The sequence below is a fragment of the Aethina tumida genome, chromosome 2 (genome assembly GCF_024364675.1).
Source record: "Aethina tumida isolate Nest 87 chromosome 2, icAetTumi1.1, whole genome shotgun sequence".
NCBI lineage: Eukaryota > Metazoa > Arthropoda > Insecta > Coleoptera > Nitidulidae > Aethina > Aethina tumida.
This window is the reverse complement of record NC_065436.1, coordinates 31,773,113-31,792,020: the sequence shown is the minus strand read 5'-3', so window position 1 is coordinate 31,792,020 and position 18,908 is coordinate 31,773,113. Positions and strand designations below refer to the sequence as shown.

General features: G+C 34.6%; 5 protein-coding genes across 7 annotated transcripts; 3 read left to right on the top strand and 2 right to left on the bottom strand.

The window, feature by feature from the left end:
* Positions 1–7: 7 nt before the first annotated feature.
* Positions 8–12,414, bottom strand: LOC109600454 (inositol polyphosphate-4-phosphatase type I A). Of its 2 annotated transcripts, XM_020016605.2 has the most exons (15): positions 12,258–12,414; positions 11,856–12,002; positions 10,856–10,930; positions 9,440–9,613; positions 9,183–9,383; positions 8,974–9,128; positions 8,604–8,915; positions 3,032–3,234; positions 2,632–2,976; positions 2,488–2,578; positions 2,021–2,432; positions 1,298–1,965; positions 609–1,239; positions 420–555; positions 8–370 (listed from the first exon to the last, which is right to left on the bottom strand). In XM_020016605.2, the coding sequence occupies exons 2-15, from the start codon at positions 11,971–11,973 to the stop codon at positions 238–240; spliced, it is 3,654 nt and encodes a 1,217-aa protein (XP_019872164.2). In that variant the 5' UTR covers positions 11,974–12,002; positions 12,258–12,414; the 3' UTR covers positions 8–237. The 2 variants fall into 2 exon arrangements, with proteins under 2 accessions (XP_019872164.2, XP_049819247.1); XM_049963290.1 differs by lacking the exon at positions 10,856–10,930.
* On the top strand, positions 3,253–8,363 carry LOC126264637 (uncharacterized). 2 transcript variants are annotated; one of them, XM_049963294.1, is made up of 2 exons: positions 3,253–3,756; positions 7,790–8,363. In XM_049963294.1, exons 1-2 carry the CDS (start codon positions 3,715–3,717, stop codon positions 8,225–8,227), a joined length of 480 nt encoding a protein of 159 aa, XP_049819251.1. In that variant the 5' UTR covers positions 3,253–3,714; the 3' UTR covers positions 8,228–8,363. The 2 variants fall into 2 exon arrangements, with proteins under 2 accessions (XP_049819251.1, XP_049819250.1); XM_049963293.1 differs by lacking the exon at positions 3,253–3,756 and adding an exon at positions 6,026–6,087.
* A 232-nt stretch (positions 12,415–12,646) lies between the features above and the next one.
* On the top strand, positions 12,647–14,706 carry LOC109600457 (zinc finger protein 90-like). Its single transcript, XM_020016610.2, has one exon. It carries the CDS (start codon positions 12,781–12,783, stop codon positions 14,695–14,697), a length of 1,917 nt encoding a protein of 638 aa, XP_019872169.1. The 5' UTR covers positions 12,647–12,780; the 3' UTR covers positions 14,698–14,706.
* On the bottom strand, positions 14,698–16,640 carry LOC109600458 (putative serine protease K12H4.7). The gene is made up of 6 exons (XM_020016611.2): positions 16,328–16,640; positions 16,088–16,275; positions 15,796–16,031; positions 15,283–15,738; positions 14,929–15,231; positions 14,698–14,879 (listed from the first exon to the last, which is right to left on the bottom strand). The coding sequence occupies exons 1-6, from the start codon at positions 16,535–16,537 to the stop codon at positions 14,773–14,775; spliced, it is 1,500 nt and encodes a 499-aa protein (XP_019872170.1). The 5' UTR covers positions 16,538–16,640; the 3' UTR covers positions 14,698–14,772.
* Positions 16,641–18,184: 1,544 nt separating this feature from the next.
* LOC109600459 (60S ribosomal protein L36) lies at positions 18,185–18,837 on the top strand. The gene is made up of 2 exons (XM_020016612.2): positions 18,185–18,342; positions 18,447–18,837. The coding sequence occupies exon 2, from the start codon at positions 18,449–18,451 to the stop codon at positions 18,782–18,784; it is 336 nt and encodes a 111-aa protein (XP_019872171.1). The 5' UTR covers positions 18,185–18,342; positions 18,447–18,448; the 3' UTR covers positions 18,785–18,837.
* Positions 18,838–18,908: the final 71 nt, after the last annotated feature.

The window sequence follows — 18,908 nt, the reverse complement described above, 5'->3', positions numbered from 1 at the left end:
ACAGAAATTGAAATAAATTATGCATTTTTTATTCTTCATAACATATCTAATTCGGTCTCTATAATAAAATGATTGCTTAAATAAATAATACATAAATAAAAATATATTAATTCAACTAGAAAATAACATGTAACAGTTAACAATAAGTAACATGACTATGACGAAATTGGCACCTTGAGAATATTTGTGAGTTGGGTATTAAGTAGATTTATTTTCATTAAGTATACAGTATGATTTCTAAGTTTGTGCGGAGCCATAAGTGCCGGCCGGTGGTCTGTATAACTTCGGAAGTGCAAGTAACTGAAGAGAGTTGAAGGCGTACTTCTTCACGTTCGTGTTTTTCATTGTGTTCTCTCTCCGACAGCCCTCACTAAAAAACAATATTAGAAACATTTACGTGCTAAATTATGTATGTTTACCTTCTGAGGCAATCCAGAGCCTTTTGAAACTCGTGTTCGGCTAAATGATACTCATCAGCAAGTATTTGGCACTCCTCTAATGTCACCGACATGCCGGTTCTATCCTTGGCACTTTTACAGCTTGTAAACCTCATGCCTGTAAAAAAATAAGTCAACAATTTTAAGTAATAAACAAATAAATACACTTGCCTTTCATTTGGCGACATATTTGAGCAGCCAGATGTAAAATTTCGACATTTTTTGACTTGCCACTGTGCACTGACTCCTTAAGATCCACAATTAGTTCTCCTAAAGGTTTGATTTGTGGCGGACAGCTTGACGTCCTGCCATTATTTAGTCCCACCTCAGGTATGTTGAGCTTCTTGTATCTTAAGTAATATTCATTCAGCCTCTCGTAGTTGTCGATGTTGGACCTTTCCTGAGGTCTGGTGGCCCCAATACTTTCCGCTATTGTCGCCATCTCGTTAAGACCGATGTTGAAGTAGACCGGAGTCACGTGGAACGACAGGGTTTGTCTTGTCGGAATTAAATGGTAAAAAGTGTCTGGCACTGGTAGAGTAACAGTTAGAGAGTTTCTAGAGCCGGTCACTTTAGGAGTGGGTTGGGGATCAGCTGGACACCGGACGATGGTGAATAATACTGTTCTAAGATCTTCAACTGCAACCGACATGTCGCCGAACATGTCGATTTCGTTGCCATAGTAGCTCAACAAGCCCTCAAATCCTGCTAGAGGTCCCAACGTTGACAGGACCGTTACGAAAGCCGGATCTGCCTTGTGACACCAGAGTCTGGTCATTAAACCACTCACCAACGATGTTAACTGTAAGTATATAATAAATTCGTTAAATAAATACTTGCTGAAGTAACAAGAACCTTACCGCTTGTGAAAAGCAAACATCCCGCCTGTACTGTACGTTACATACTCTCTGAGCAGCTTTCGGATCTTCTTGCACCCTAAATACTGAATGAGTTAATCTAGCAGTCTTGAGAAGTCCATCCATTGCCTGTCTCAGTTTCCTCATACTAGGCCTAAGTTCCGCGGCCCAATCGTTGATTTTATTAAGGTCCAAACCATCAGTAAACTTATTACCGTTTCGGACCACCTTCGTTACAGCCATAGTCACAGCCTCCGTTTCTTTTTGGATTATATTGCCGCTCGGTTGATCAGTTATAACTTTCCTCATGAACGGTTTGGTGTTCTGTTTGAGCCTTACGGCCGGGCTCCCGCATCTCCCGCACAAAAACTTGACCTTACTAACCAAACACATGACACTCGCCTCGATGTTCAGCTGGGTGATGTCCCACGGTTCCGGTTCGTCAGTTGGCTTATAGTAATTTGCTGACGGGGAGCTACACATCACGTTGGTGTCCAAGAACATGCGGCCTGTATCCGGATCCAAAGACCGGGGGCCGCTTCCTCCGTTCACCAGACTGTTGGAGCCTGAGCCGTCCGATGATTCGTTTTGGGACTCGTTCTCGCAGTCTGGGAATATTACGAAGTTGGCCTCATCCGGGCTTTGCATATTGGAACATAAACTTTTCACTCCTGAAATATGGAAACATTATATTACTGTATAGGGAGAAATAATTAAGATGCCCACCTTCACTGGTATTCAACAGATGTTCAGACTTGTTGTTGTTGGGCACCTTCCAGATATCGTCGACAGTCCTGGGCGTGCAGGGCGTCGCGAAATCATCAAGGTCGGGGCTCTTCAGGTCAAGCGACGTTAGTTGTTGCGTGATGCGTTTGAACGGCGACAGAACCAAACTGGGCTTCGAATCCAAACTCAAATCCTCACCTACGCCTGAGTCTTCGGAGGCGGTCAGTTTGTACTCCTCTATGAAATTCAGAGCCTCTTCCACCAAACCCGGGTCCCAGAGGCTGAGAAGTATTCGAGTTTTGCTGATCATGTCCTCGCATATTGGTAACATGCCGTTGGTTTGTTTCTCTTTGGCCAGACGCATGAGTGTGCGCATTGCTTCCACCACTTCTTTGCGCAATTGTTTGATTGCCTATAGAATTTTAATTTATACAAATATACAAGTCATTAGGTAATGTGTTACTTACTTGTATGGCGTCGTTGGCCATGGATATTTTGGTGGAAATTTGATAGTTGGTGCTGGATTTTGTGGGCGACTCTTTTAACTGTTGTACTAACCTATAGTCAAACAATTATTACCAGTCCAAACTTGTTTGTAAATCAAATCTTACTTAATTAAGCCTCCGTTCTTCGATTTGTGCGAGTGTGCAGTGAAGGCGCCGACCGTAATCCAGTCGTAGAAGCCGGTCTTGTTGAGGGTGTCGTTGTGCACCCACATCCTCTGCAGATGCAAATTGACCGGGGCAAATTCCAGACTCCTGTCGGCCTTGCGACTGCTAGGCTTGAACAGCCCACCCCTGTGCGCTTGCAGGTTCTCCTTGGCCTGCGAGTACAATCTGAGGAGATGCAGATGCCTGTCCAGCAACTCCACCTGAAGTGAATGCCACGGCTCCCTAAGCTCACCCATGCCTGCCACCTCTTGTAGCAGTTCTTTTTCTTGTTGGATCCATACATCCCTACATTAATACGTTACTGTAGACTTAATAGGTTGTGAATTGTTGATTTACTTACAATATTTGATTGGGGAAGGAGAAGCACAGCCGACTTTCGGCCATGAATTCGTGGACGCAGATGTCGCCACCCAAACCAGAGTGGAATCTGTATGTTTGGATGAAAGGTGATGCGTAGAGTAATTTAAGTTCGGATTGGTTGGGGAATCTCATTTTCACACCCAATCTGGGCGGTAACGATTGCGATCTTCTGTGCGACCACACCTGAAATTAAAAGTGACGAAAATGGTTTACGAACGAAAGCAACTTGTTTGTAACTATCACGGGAAATGTGTCACTTGTTCTTATCATTATTGCGTCTTTGTGTGGCGACAAAGAGCCAGTCGCAGTTTACTTAAAAAATGTCGTTTACTTTCATTTACTGAGACATCAAACGAAACGAAAAATCCGGAGAAATTGTGTACCGCATTTTTATGGGTACACGAACTATTATAACCGGTAAAAATGTAACACGTGCTCTATGAAATTTTATTGTTATTTGAGAAATTCTCATGACACTCCCGTTGGCACCAAATAAGCCACAAGAACTGAGAACAGTACTGGTATTAGTGTCAGAAACTAATCGACAAATGATTACAATTATGACAATCAGCGAAAGCAACATTTTCCGTCATTTATCTCCGATGTTTTTCCTTGGCAAAAAGGTCAAGAGTTACGTCCGCAAATTCCCATGTGAATAACAAGATGGTACGCAACATCTGTTTAGTTGGAGGCGCCTCTCGACACGTGAGTACCGTGACACTAATGACGAAAAACGAATATGCCACCACAAAAAGAATCATTCAAATAACATGTCATTATCGGAGAACGGAAATTGAGGTACGACCTGCAAACCCATTTCCTTATTCATACGTTTGTTGCTCACTCAAGAATTATTTAACCAAATATTTGTAGACATATTTGTGACAGCAGATGTGAAAAATGTTTAGGTATTGTTCAATGAGAACTGAAAAAAAGGAACATCTAATATTTAACATGCTAGTTTTTAATGACTCTTCATAAATGGTAATTTCGTCGATATTGATAAACGAAGGTGTCACCACATGAAAGAGAAATTAGAATTTAAACATTATTAATAATTCAAGAACATAATTTTTAGCACTTGAAATTTAAAAAGAAATCAATCTGGAACATAAGCGTAAAACATTAAACACGGCGCAACTAATTTCGTTTTAAGAACTAATTAAGAATTATTAAACTCGGGTGGCCGAATAATAGTCACTTATGGTTGTTATTATTGTTAACGCTTATTGTCCGCTAATCAAGATTAAGATAATTAATCGTAAAACTAATTACGGATAGTCTTTTTTTGAAGAAAACTGTTATAAATTACACGCAACGCACTTATTGTAGTTAAAACCTACTTATGTGGTTAACATCTGCAGCAAGACAGAACAATTATATATTAACTGTACTTGAGCCGCTGCGAATTATAGAAATATTAGATATTCATATCATTTGTTACTGAAATTTGTAAAGGTAATTAACTTTTACTGTGTATGCAAACATTTGAATACATTGAATTAACTGTATACACTTATTGGGGGAAAAGTAATTATTTAAATGTTACCAGCAAATTTTTACTTTATCAATAAATTGATGAAGTTCTATACTCCTCCAACAAATTGGACAATATATTGAAAGATTCAAAAATACGGAAATTGAACAATTTATTGTCCAATTGCTGGAATTCAAATTTATTTTTTGTTGCTGCTGCCAAAAATTTGATTAATAAATTGTCCAATTTTGATGCCTTCAATTTATTATTACACAAAATTAGCCAATTCACTATTCAATTTTAAATTGTTGGAAATTAAAATATATTCTCTTTTTCGCCATTTTTCTTGGCAACAAATAAAATAACATTTAATTTCCGGTTTAGCCAGAAGTGGCAATATTTCCAACACCCTGTATATTTTTGGATTTCTACATGTAATTTCAAATAAAATGTCTATACTACACCCTAAACCCAACAATTTTTGAGTTAATTTTTTTCCAAAAATTTTGACAGATGGATGATCTAACTAAAATGTTTGAAAAGTCACCAATTTTGTTTCAAAATTTGTTTGGTATACACGTTAACAAAGGATCCTACTATAGTACTTCTAAATTTTATACAGGTTGTTCGTAATTTACATTTAATTATTTGCATCTTAAATTATCAATAACTTGTTTATTTTCTTTAGAATACTATGTATGTTTTAGAATAATTAAATTTAATATTAAAAAACCTTTGATTGGTATAACATATAAAATAAATATTAACAGAGATTTACCAAAAATGTAATGTTGTTATTTTTACATTTTTAAATATGCGACTCTGCTTATTTTTTTAATATAATATATTAATAATATTATATTATAATATTTCTTCAGAAGTTTTAATTAGTGATGGCAAAAATCATCGTGTTAAAAATTTAATGACAATAACCTCAATGGTGAATGGAATTCAAAAATAATAAGAGGAAAACGTATTGTATTGTAAACGTTGTATTCTCAAAACATTCGCGATCACCAAACAAAAAGCACAAAACAATACCTCAAACAGTTAAGTATTCAATCCATCGGTATCATGAAAGTAGAGAGACACATTTCATAGGCCGCAACACGGTTAAATTAGAAACAGAAACGGATATTTCGATTGTCAGAGTCAAGCGTTTATTTGTTTCGTGAACTAATCACTGCATCCACCTGTTCGAGTACCACCGAAGATAATGGAAAACGTGCCCAATTTGCCACTATTGATTTCCAACAACTGCGTACGATTCCTTCAGTTACCTACAATATTATCTTTTGCCAATATTTGCTGTGTAGATACTCCACAAATTATTTGATTGCAATTTAATGTCACAAGTGAAAACGCGTGCCCGATGCACCGTGCTTAAGTATGAGGAAGAAATGACGTGTGAAGAAAAGCAGGAACCGGCGGGTATTAGTTCGGGTGTCCGTAAAACACGGCCATTAGTCCGGTGCGGGTAACGAATCGGTTTAGACGCGCTTCAAGCAGAGGAAATGGTGCTCAAGGTGTTGGTACTTGTGCTCCTCGTTTCCACACAGGTACGGAGAGTTACGTTATTGCATGGGTGTACATTTTTTTCGTTGTCAAATGTAAATAAACTGGTTGGAGTGGATCGTGGGAATTTAGTGGTGGATGGTGATTTGATCTTTGTGTGAGATGTGAGATGTTTGGTACAGTAATATAAACATTGCTTACAAAATGAGTTACTTTTTTCTTTAGATTTTATAAAATATGTACTTAAAATTTTTCATAAAACTTGGAAAGAATTTTTTAAAATCTATATAAATATTTATTCCACCCCTTATAATTTTTTTATCAATGTCAAATAACTAAATATATGTCTTTATAAAACGAAAATTTTGGCATGCTAAATTAATTTTACATATACAATATATGTTATAATATATTTCTTTAACTATTTATTTTGATTTTTAAAATTAATTTATAAAAAAAGATACGTATTCCTCTAAATAGAAAAATTTTAACTTGCTTACAAAATTTATTTAAAACTATAAATACATTTTTTCTTTTGACTTAATAAAAAAATTATTCGTTTTTGGTGATTAATATTTTTTGTAATATTTCTTTCAATTTAAAACTTCAATCAATTGTTACCGTTTATATTTATATATTTTAAATCAATTATTAGATTATCAAAAAAGTAATATGTTTTTTAAAATAGGAATAAGTTTTTACTTATTTATTAAATTAATTTTTAAAAAAATCAGTTATTAAATTATCACAATATTCCTTGACATTTTATTATTTTGAATTTAAAAAAAGAACACATTTTTTAAGATATGAAAGATTCATCTCGCTTATTATATTAATTTAAAACTGTAAATTACTGTGTAATTTTTGATCATATATTCTTTTTTTTTTGTTTAATAAAAATGAAATCTCCAAAAATTTCGTTTTATATTACTAATATTTTTTGTAAAATTTCTTTATTCACATTAAAACTTCAACCAATTATTATTGTTTATATTATTAATAAGAAAAATTATTAAAAATAATTATTTTATTCGAGGAAATCCAAAAATTTTAAATCAATTATTAGATTATCAAAAAATGAATATATTTTTTAAAATATGAAAGTTTTAACTTGTTTATTAAATTAATTTAAAAAAATCAGTTATAAAATTATTACAATATTTCTTTTGACCTGTTGTTTCGAGTTTTCAAAATTAATTTCAAAAAAGGAATACATTTTTTTAAGATCTGAATGTTTTATCTGACTCATTAAATTAATTTAATACTATAAATTAAGTAATTTTTGAACATATACCAACCAATTGTTATTGGTATATTTAAAATTAAGAAAAGTGATTAAAAACACTTATTTTATACGACTAAATCTGAAATCACTAATTAGAGTATTGCTTATCATCATCAATAAATTAGTATGCAAGTGTTATAAATTCGCGTACACTTGTATTTGTCTGTAAAGAATTTCTAATGACGTTTGGCTTAAATTAATAATATATAGTAGCTATCAGACTACATAATTGCCGTCCCACTTATATACATTTATTAAAATGCTTTATAGTCATGTAAACACAAGAACCTCATGTTTTCACATACCTACCTTACTCATGTTAAACTCGCAAACAACAACCATTAATAAAAGCAATTACTTTCACCTAAGCTTTGTAAAAATTAGTCCGAATTATGTCAAACGTTGTTCAACCATAAATCCCGACCAAAATCGTGCGAATTATCGATTTGTCCGTTTTCTAGTTGCGTTACGGCGATGCGGCGAAAAAGAAGAAACAGACCACATCATTGGAATCCGCCTCAAACGCAATCTCCAAGTACCTGAACAACGTAACCGAATTCCTCGGCGACATCATGGACATGTTCAGTGACTTCGTCGGCACGAGTTCAAAGAACAACAAGAAAAAGAAGAAGACTGGTTGGGGTTTGACCAACATGTGGAGGTTTGCCAATAAAAACATCAAGAACGGCTTTAAAATCATCGATGATACCATTTCCATCATGAAAATGGCAAGGTCGACCATCGACGATGTTTCACCGATACTTCCGGACGTTACTCTGGCGAAATTCATCGAAACTTTGCTGTATCACGTAGTGCCCGAGTTGATGAAAAAAAATCCGCAAATTTGGAGCAACTCGACAAACACAACGGAAATTAGTGGTAATGTAACGGAGGCGTGAGTGAGGACAATGCGATAACCGGCGTGGTTGATCTCTTTAAAGACTATTTATTTATTTTATTTATTCGTTACCGGTTAAGTTCACGTGCTATAATTGTTGATTTATTTATGTGTTAATAAAGTGGATGTAGATGTTTAATTTATTACAAACAGAATACCCAGAGCGTATTTTAAACCTATGCATTTTAAACATCCTTTTTGTGTCACATATGTTCCAACGTAGAATCAATAATTAATTAACAATGATTTAATAGTTAACCATAAAATTCTAATGAGCATGTATTGTACCACAAAAAGCCTTAGGCCACACATTCAATTTATGCAGTTTTTGATAATTGTTGACCTACTTACAACAAAGTAATAATATTAACACTTACCTGTGCTGTTTGATGAGAGGGCACCCGAAGAGGGGTATGTTCGGTGCTGCTACCACGATCCTCCGCCTCGAGTGACCAGGCGCTCACCGTCAAAAAGCCGGCGGTGGTCTGCGTACGCGACAACAACGGTATGCGCAGACGGGACGAGTCCTGGATAGCGCCCAGCAACACACACGCCGACCCTAGAGGAATGGCTGTGTGGGACACCCGTTCCCTGACGTCGAAAACTGTGAATCTGACACGGGAGTCGGCGGAGAGACCGTCCGAAGCACGGAAACTAACAGTGCTTAGGAAGCCGGGATTGCTACATTTCTGCAACGAAGCCAAAATGTTAAGATTTACAATATTTGAAGTATGCTGATGGACGTACTTCAATGATTTCCGTTCGTCCGTACTGCACCCACGTCTTGTTGGAGGGCATGTACACATCCACAACTAGGGTGGGATTCGGCGGCATTCCGTGCCCGTCACATAACAAATTGTCACAAGCCAGGGAGATCTCGCACAACGGTACTTCGGTTATATCTGTAACAAGAGTACCAGTTGTACGAGGGCAACAATTAATTGACTGGTTACTACCGAAAACATGTGCTTGTTGCAGTCGCCAAGTGTGCAAATCGATGTTAGGTTTGTGACTTCTCCTTCGTTCGATGCATTGCCTTAATGCGTTCAGTTCAGCCCGTACGCCTTCATAACTTGCCGTTCGTATGGCGTCCATCCAACTTGATCTTTCAACGTCCGACGTCGATGCCAACGCTTGACACAAACCCCCGTCAAACACTGCGACATAATTAGATGCAAAACGATGTACAAGAAATGTATTGTTGGTTACACACCCAAATAGAACGGGAAATGTCCGTCGGCGGTTAAAGGTGGCGAAGCCATAGGTGGATCTATCCGAACTTGACACTGTTCCAAAACAACAACGCCCAAAGGTTCGGACCATGGATCTTTGTTTTTGAAGTAAAACAACAGGTTCCCTCTTAGTCGACACCATCGTTCCAAACTTACTGAAATTACAGTCGACGTTTTTTGACCTGTTTTGGTTTGAAAGTTTTGGGAAGGGTACATGCAATAATCAAGCATCAGCTAACAATCATATTATCAAACTAATTCACACTAAGACAGTTTTTATAATAGGAACAAAGAATTGAGTATGGTTGTTTTCTATTTTAGAAACTGTCGTCTAAACAAACTGGCAAATAAATAACAATTTACTAATGAAGACACTGTAACCTTAATACACAAGGGTGTATTTCATCGATTTAGTCCGTTACTGCACCTCGTATTTATCCAAGATTTCCAGGTCAAAGTAATAAACTAGAGTTACAAGTCTCCCGTAAAATAATTTACAGTCTCGAAATAAAGAAGTTTGCAGGCAGAAATTTATTTTTAGATACTGCATCGCCGTTTACGACTAAATACAATTAATTAAAATTATATGTACAATTTAGCCCGAATATACACAAAAGCCGAATAATACACATGCAAACTCACTACAAATTTTACGGTAACATGCAACGACGACTACATTAGCTTTTTGTGTTTTCGATTACCCATCCACCGTTCCCCGTTCCCCATTACAAACCTACAGTAATGTTTGTTAATGTAGATGAACAAGAAAAAATGAAATGAACACAAAAATATTGATTCGACATTTGCCAATTTTATAGGGTACGTGCAATGGAATTTTTACAACTCTCTTCCGTCCAAATAAACTAATAAATTTTCCGCGTGTTTGCTGCAAGTACGGTAAATCTCGGGAGAGAGCGCAAATATTGGATTATTGATTTGAGACCCACGTATTTTGTGTGGGTCTGCTGGATAAGGAGGATGTTTTATTTGATACGAAGACATATTGGTTCTCTCTTTATGTTGTCGTTGGTTCATTAATTTGAAATCCAAGTATGAATAATGCTTCCATCCCAAACTTGAACCTTGAATATAATTGTCACTATAAATAGAAATAATAGATTTGTGTTCATTTGATTACATAATTAAAAACACAGTATTTACTCTCCCACACACCGTTGATCCACTGACGATTTGGCACAAACATTGCTGTACAAAATATGTTATTTGCTTAATATTAGCGTGTTAGCTTGATTTAGGACATATGTTTGTTAGTTTGGTGTTAGATATGATTGCTTTTCGATCCATCATCGACGGTTTATGATGAAACATAATTAAAAATTTTAAGGTATTCGTGATGGATCGATAAAACAAGGTGCATTTGTCACTTGGTGGTGTACCTTTGCTTACTGCCCCTACACAGCTCAGATTCCGCAGTCTCTTTTCACGTTTGTGATTTTGTTTGTTATCCTTCCCTGTAATTACGACGAGTGATGCAGATAAGAAATAATACACCAAGAAAATACAAACAAATCAAATCGAAAGCCACCGTATCGTCACATTTTATACAATTTGTACAGTCGTAAGCTCCTGGTGTCCTTTCTAGTGGCTCAAATAAAAATATAATACAAGGTAGTCATATAAAATTTAATACGCAAAAAACATACAATAAAACACAATTAGAATTAATTATTAGAAACTGCGCACGTGTCTATTTTTAGCGGCAGATTTCCAATGAAGAGGCAATTCGCCCGCGGTGTGCCGAGATCAGTTTCGATATTCCCGATAATAAATTTACATTCGAGATGTTCGTTTAAAAGCGTATCGAGGGGGAACTTTCTCCGGGCGAACGCCATATCCGTGATTCCAAGTAAATGATTCCAGGTGGATTAGGATGAGCACATTAAATTACTACATGCCATTTATCATTTATTAGACACAAGATTTATTCTGTACATGCTGAAAAATTTTTAATGAGTACAACAACATGCGAACAAAATTATTCCGGTTGTTCAGACATATAATTTTATCAATTTTTCAGTATATTTCGTTTTTTTTTAGTTTGATAATATATACAGCGTCAGATAAAACTTCAGAAGTATAAACAAGATAACATAAGAAAAAATGTATATTAAATAATCATTTCCACTCATGTTACTGGTTTTTAGTAGGAAAATTTGAAAAATTGATAATAATTTAGTAGAAATTCTTTATCATTGTTTTCAATAAACTGAATACATCTATATTGACCTTTTAAAACTGTTATACTTTCTGATCAACTGTTTAAATAGAAATGAGATACTACAATGAAACAAAGCTATGTAATTAGCTCATTTCTCCATTATTCTGTATAACATAAATGACTTACCTCATGACCCTCATATGTGTTGATTTACTTACTTTCAGACTTCCTAAAGAACCCCTCCTGTCGCTCCCTGATGTAGAGGATGCCTTCCTTCTCAAACTTGGTGGAAGGCTGTGTAGCCAGAGTGATGAGTTCTTGCTTGTTAAAACGCATTGTTACAGTGGTTAGTGGAAGCTCCAGAACTACAAAAAATAAGTACAAAAAGAAAATATTGATTGCAACAAAGGAAACACTGTTAATTAAAAATTCATAACATGTGGGCCCAACAGCATGAGTAGGTGAATAATTAATAATATTCCGGCCTGTGCACACCGGTGGCACTCCCCAAAAATTAATGTAAACGTGCGGTAAACATCTTGTTAGGTGTATCAAAAATAAAATATTGGTAAGTAATGTAAACAAATGGAAAAATCATATTTACGTTGAGGTTAACTCACAATTCGAGTCGTCGTCACTTAATCAACATTTCCGATTGTGAATTCGAGCTAGTCGCGTTCATATTCCACACAAACAACTCCTTCTGCACCGCTTTTATCACATCTTAGATGTTTTGAAAGCTCACAAGCGGTGAAACGTCAACACAATAAAACGTCAGATTAATGTGATTTACTGTATTCGAGTGTTCGTTTCCCGGATAAATCTGGGTCAATTTGCACCATCTCTTAACCAATAGGAATACTACAAAATATTGTCAGTTTTATATATTAAATGTTTGTTTTGTTTTTAATAAATGTGTTGCATATAAATAATAATAATACATTGAATGCACCCATTCATTATAATGCAACCACCGGACAACCGTATATGTTAATCTTTAATGCAATACTACCGCAACCACTTTTACATTCCTAATTAATATTAATGTCAGTCGCAACTACAAAATATTTCTAACCTTAAACATACGTTTTGTTGATATTTTGATGTTCATTGTAATGTTTATAAAATCACTATAGTCTTACCATGTTCCACCAGTCTCAACCAGAAAACTCCGACCTATATTCTTACAATGGACTCCCAATTAACAATACCTTTCCCCAGGGAAACATGTTTGGTGTTTACAACAGCCCAGCAGGATGCAGCTATAATCAAGTGAGGTACCAAACGAATTATACAAGTTACAGCATGTGTCAGGAGTCTCAAGAACCAAACTGGGATGTTCGTTCGATATTTGAACCAGAAAAATTAAAAGGGTGTGATAAACTTGATATAATAGAGATCACAAATAAGGATTTGAGCCCTATTAGCTACTGTAGTGATCTTTTACCTGATGTTCTTAAGAACAATAAGGATCCTACTTTTTATAACAAATATGATAATCAATGGTTTAACAATTATAATCAAAAATTGTATGAATATCCATCTTGTGCACAAGTAAACAAAAATTGTTTACAATCCAACAATCAGTACTGTATGATTCAGAAAGGTACTACATTCTATGAATCCACAGATACTTATAATAATAAAAATGCACAGGAAACTACTGGAATCAATGATTTGGCATCTTGTACCTATTATGATAAAAATCAAGACTTCTCACAGTTCCAAGAATTATTTTTTACTCCACAAACCAGTCTGCCATTTGAACAACTCAATATTGATCCAAACAATGATGATACAAATGAAGAAAGTGACATAATTGTGGAGGAATCTGAGGATGACGTGACTGATTACAGTGAAGATCATGATCACCAAACCAACAAATGTGTGATCTGCAATATTTCCTACACTCCATTAGGGACACAGTTTTACTTTTTAACATCAGACACTCCTTTAACTATGACAACACAGAAACCCGTATATGATAAGATTGTGAGTGTTGTGGGGAAAATAACAACTAAGACCAATTATTTGTGCAGTGAGTGTTTGGGATTAATAAATACCATTGATCATTTGGGATTTAAGTTGGAGAATTTTGAACAAGAATTTGTTACAAAGTTTAATAAAACCTGTCAAGAGAACAATATTGAACTGAATATTAAAGAAACTAATGTAAAAAAGAGAATTAAATACAAAAAACGTAAAAGGATGTTGTGCTTTTATAAATATTGTGTTCATCATTCAAAGAAACAGATGCGTGAAAAATTTCTCTGTGAATTGTGTGGACTGAGCTTCAAAAAATATATTTTGTTTCATTATCATAAAAAGAAACACTTGGCCAAAAGAACAGTAAGAAATAAAATATATTCATATAACTGTTCACAATGTAAAAGGCAATTTAGAACAAAAACAAATCTGAAAGAACACGAAAATTATTGTTTGGGCACTTTACCTTTTAAATGTTCAGTACAATCATGTGATAAAAAGTTTGCTTCATCCAGTAAATTGAAAAATCATGTTAAACTGAAGCATGAAAAGAAATTTATAGCCATTTGTTCCATTTGTAATATTGGTTTTGTTAAACTGTCCGATTATAAGTCGCACAAAATTTCGCACAGTACTGACAAAAAGTATTCCTGTTCCAAGTGTGACAAAACGTACAAAACATTAAGCAATCTGAACTTTCACATGAAAGTTCACAATGATAAATTGCCTTTCATCTGTGATATATGTAATAAAGGGTTTTTAAGAAAGGAATATCTGGAAGCGCACATAAACAACCATAACGGAATTAAAAACTTTTATTGTTCGCAATGTCCCAAGAAATTCGCGTCGCAGAAAAATTTGGATGCACATTCAAAGTATCACGACGGCAGCATAAAGAAGAGTACATGTAGCATTTGCGGTAAATCGATGACCACTGGTTTCGAGGACCACATGCGGATACACAACAATTTGCGGGAATTCGAGTGTCCGAAATGCGACATGAAGTTCAATACAAAAGGGACTCTCTCAAAACACATTAAAATAAAACATAGTTGTAAAGAAAATACATCCTGATTAAAAGAATATATCTAGTTTTATTTACTCCTAAAATAGATTGTTATTTATTGGACTATTCCATCTTATTTAAAATTATTCAAGCCACGATTTTATATATTGTTTAATTTTTAGTCTTGCTGCAGTTAATTGAGGGAGATCTTTATCAGATGCTGGATACATGTTTGCACAATGTGCAGTCCCTAAAAATCAATTTAAGTTATCACATTAATTGCTGAAGATATTTCTTACCCTCAATATAAATAGCAGGAGCATTCGGACTTCTTGCTTTTGTAATTCCTAATGCATGCCATGGATCCACGGAACCATGTACGAAAACAACGTTACTAACATCAATATCCAATGCACCATATAAAATATTGGTCCTATTTACAGCAGCATTTAAAAACGTTGAGTTATACTTAGGTCCAAAAATATCTACACATTGTTCAATGAAAAAGTCTACTGGAAATTTGTCTCCAAAAACTTGTGGTTGGTATGTGGAACTTTGGAAGAAACCAAATTCTGTACATGTTTGATAAGTCCACTGACGACCTAAGCAACAAAAATAATTAGATGATGCCTCTCAGTTTTTTTATGTTTTACCTCCTTCTGCTTGTTCACCTGCCCAGCTAATATTTCTAAGTTCATTAATCATGTTGTCATATTTATAATCTAAACATTTTTGATCATATGCTTCAAGCAGCACACTATTCACTTCAGCCAATCTATGTACTTGAGGTCCAATGCTTTGATTAGTCATTATATCACATAGCATATCAATAGTTATTTTTCCTGCTTTGTTTTTACCAATTCTGTTGTCTTTGTTATATTGAGCGACGTTTGCAAAATTACCGGCCAACGATTCGAATAAATTTGCGATGTCTTTTTGATTATCTATGCTTTTTTCTACAGGATCACATAGTTTAAATAATTTATTTAAATTTCTTTGCCCAACCATGTGTTTGAGCAGCACATCCACCTGTTTGGTTCCCTGTTGTACAGCTTTCAAGCAATCTGGATTGTAGTTCTGTAAATCTTGGTTTACCACCTCAAAATATTCTGAAAATTATTGAATTTTTAAAATGTTCATCACAGAGAAGATCAAGTAATTTTTACCTTGAAAATCAACCTGAGCAAGTAAAGGACCACTGGCTGACATGGATCCATGCACTAAATGTGGATATTTCTGTCTCAACCATGCTGCCAAAGAACCAGGATAGGAACCTCCAAAAGCTATCCATTTCACATTTGTTCCCAAATTATACTGCATATTCATAGTCTCAATAAACATAGCCAAATCAGCCAGTGCTTGTTGACTGGTCAGATATTGAAGATTTTTCACACTTAAATCACTGAAATTTTTGTGTTAATTACATGATTTATTAATTGTGACTGTGTACCGAGTTACCTGGTTGGGTGGCTTTTACCATAGTATCTGTGTTCGACTTGGAAACACAAAGCTTTAAATTCCTTGGCATAATCGATCCATGTACCTTTTGTCATCCATTCTGCTGTGGCCTCACCTTCACCACCAATCATTAAAAACACCACATTTTTGGGCCCATTTGTGAAATATTCGTCGTTGACATAGTAACGCTGAAACCACAGAATTTAATTTATACCCAAAGATAATTATTACTCAATTTACTTGTTGCCATGTAGTCTCTTCTCCTGGGTTGAAGTGGTCCAAGTTTTGAGTAAACCAACGTTCAAAGTTCCTGTAATCTCTATGCAATTTATAACCACCTGGCTTTCCTAAATTACCTCCAACACTTCTTCCATTGTGAAATATTTTCCAATTGAAAACTTCTTTGTAACAAAGAGACAACAAGAAACAATTAAGCAGTATAAATTTCATTTTTCAGAAATTTATTGTGTATTATTTATAGACTTTGATAACTGTATTGTATTAAGCGCAATAACAATTGAATTTTGATAGACGAAGACTTTTAGATAACCTTTTTTGTGTTTACAAAAACTCGCGCGATTATTTTAAATATTTCAAGGATTTTGTTAGTGGAGAAACATAAACATAAATATCAATGATTAAATAATTAGATATAATGGTAAAGTTGCAGAATCGGTCACTCTAAGGAATATTTGTAGCGCATGCGTCAACTGGATTTGAAATCGTCTAAAAAACTAACTAAACTAAAATATATTTTATTTGTCTTTTTGTTAAAATACACATCATTGGCTCGTACAGCTCGAGACTCCTGTGGGCACTATATATAGTAGGCTCCGTTCTTGTGGGGGTGGGTTACCGAATGGAGTCCGGTTGAAATCGTCTGTTTCGGAGATTTTAGACAGCATAGTTGCCAGATTTCATTTTTAACGAAATATGTAGAGAAATGATTTTTAGAAAAATATATATGTAATTTATTATGTTTTTCATGTATGACTTATATTATTTATGTGGTTGAATTCGAAAAGAGATAAAATTCGGCAAATCACTTTATAATTAGTATATTCATTTTTTATTTACTCTATATTTCTTTGATAGTTTAACTATCTAATTAAAAGTTCTTTATTAAATAATTAGGTAAATTTACAACATTAATATAAAATTAACAAAAAAGATATATTTATGTATTTTATAATAAAAAACAAAATCAATTAAAACAAAAAAATCTATTCCACTGGATATTGCTTCCTGATACAATTTAAAATGCTCATAAACATATTATGATTTTTAAATTTATTTCTCCATATGAATTCGTGAAGGTACGATGGAAACAGATCTTCCGAGGAACAGTCATGGTCCTATATTAAGATTGTACAAAAAAAATAATAAATGCAGCACACAAATAATCTATAAAGTAAGATAACTTAAAATATGACTGCTAACAAATTAAAAATAATCTTACTAAAGGAATAAAAGTAAAATATTTTAAAAATGAGAAAGATCTATAAAGTAAAATATATTAAATGAGCATACAAATAAATTATGAAAGTAATTAGCAGAAGAATAGGAATAATATATTGTTTTTAAAAACGCCATGAGAATATAATCTGTAAAGTATAATATTTTAATAACGAACAATAATCATCAAATTAGAAGAAATACTATACTTACCAAAAAAATAAAAAGTATAATACATACACAACAACACAACAATAATTCAACCATAAAAAATGATTCGAATATTTTGACCGTTGCAAACCGACAACACTGCACTTCAAAATGTTCAAGAAGCGCGAAATCAGCGCCTCACGACGCATGCGCTAGATAATGTTCCTTAGAGTGACCGATTCTGCAACTTTACCGATATAATATATATATGCCATTTTCTGCTATAGTTAAATTGTTGAATTCAATAATACTACATTTTATATTTAATAGTAATTTTTAAATATACTAGATTTTTGTGGCTTTAGGAATGTTGCCACGTTTCCTTACGGGACAATTTTGTCTCATTAATTTTATTTGTTTCCTACATTATAATTAATAAAATATATAAATCGTAGCAGAAAAATTCTTTTTGATAATCTATATATTATTCAGTATTACGATTGTGTGAGTTTCTACAGTTTAAATGTGCTTGTAAATTTGACAACGTCGCAGTTATCGTCCTCCGGAAACCTGGTTCAGCCATTTTTCTTTTCGTTATTGACTGTCAAATAAGAGGAACACGCGGTCAAGACTGATTCGCAAATAAGACAGTAAGTTTAATAAATTGGTGCAAATTTTAAGTGTACATTAGTTCGAAACCATGTGAAGTTGTTGTTTTATAAAAAATCCGAAGAATAACACGTGTTGTTTACAGGCATGGCTCCGAGGTATGAAATCGCCGTGGGGCTCAACAAGGGCCACAAAACCACCAAAATCCAGGCCGGCAAAACCAAGGGCGACAAACTGCGTCCCGCCAGGTTGAAGGGGATCCAAACCAAACACACCAAGTTTGTCAGGGATCTGATCCGCGAGGTGGTTGGCTTCGCCCCCTACGAGAAGAGGGCTATGGAATTGTTGAAGGTCTCCAAGGATAAGAGGGCCCTGAAGTTCCTTAAGCGCCGTCTTGGCACACACATCCGCGCCAAGAGGAAGCGTGAAGAATGCTCCAACATCCTTGCACAAATGCGTAAGGCCCAGGCTCACGCTAAGTAGACTTGTTAAATCCTTTTTTATAAATAAGACCTTAATAAATTCTACATAAGTGGCCCAACTGTTTTATTTTTCCTATTTTGTATATTTTATATTTTTTACTTTATTGATTGTATAAAGTAGTTCA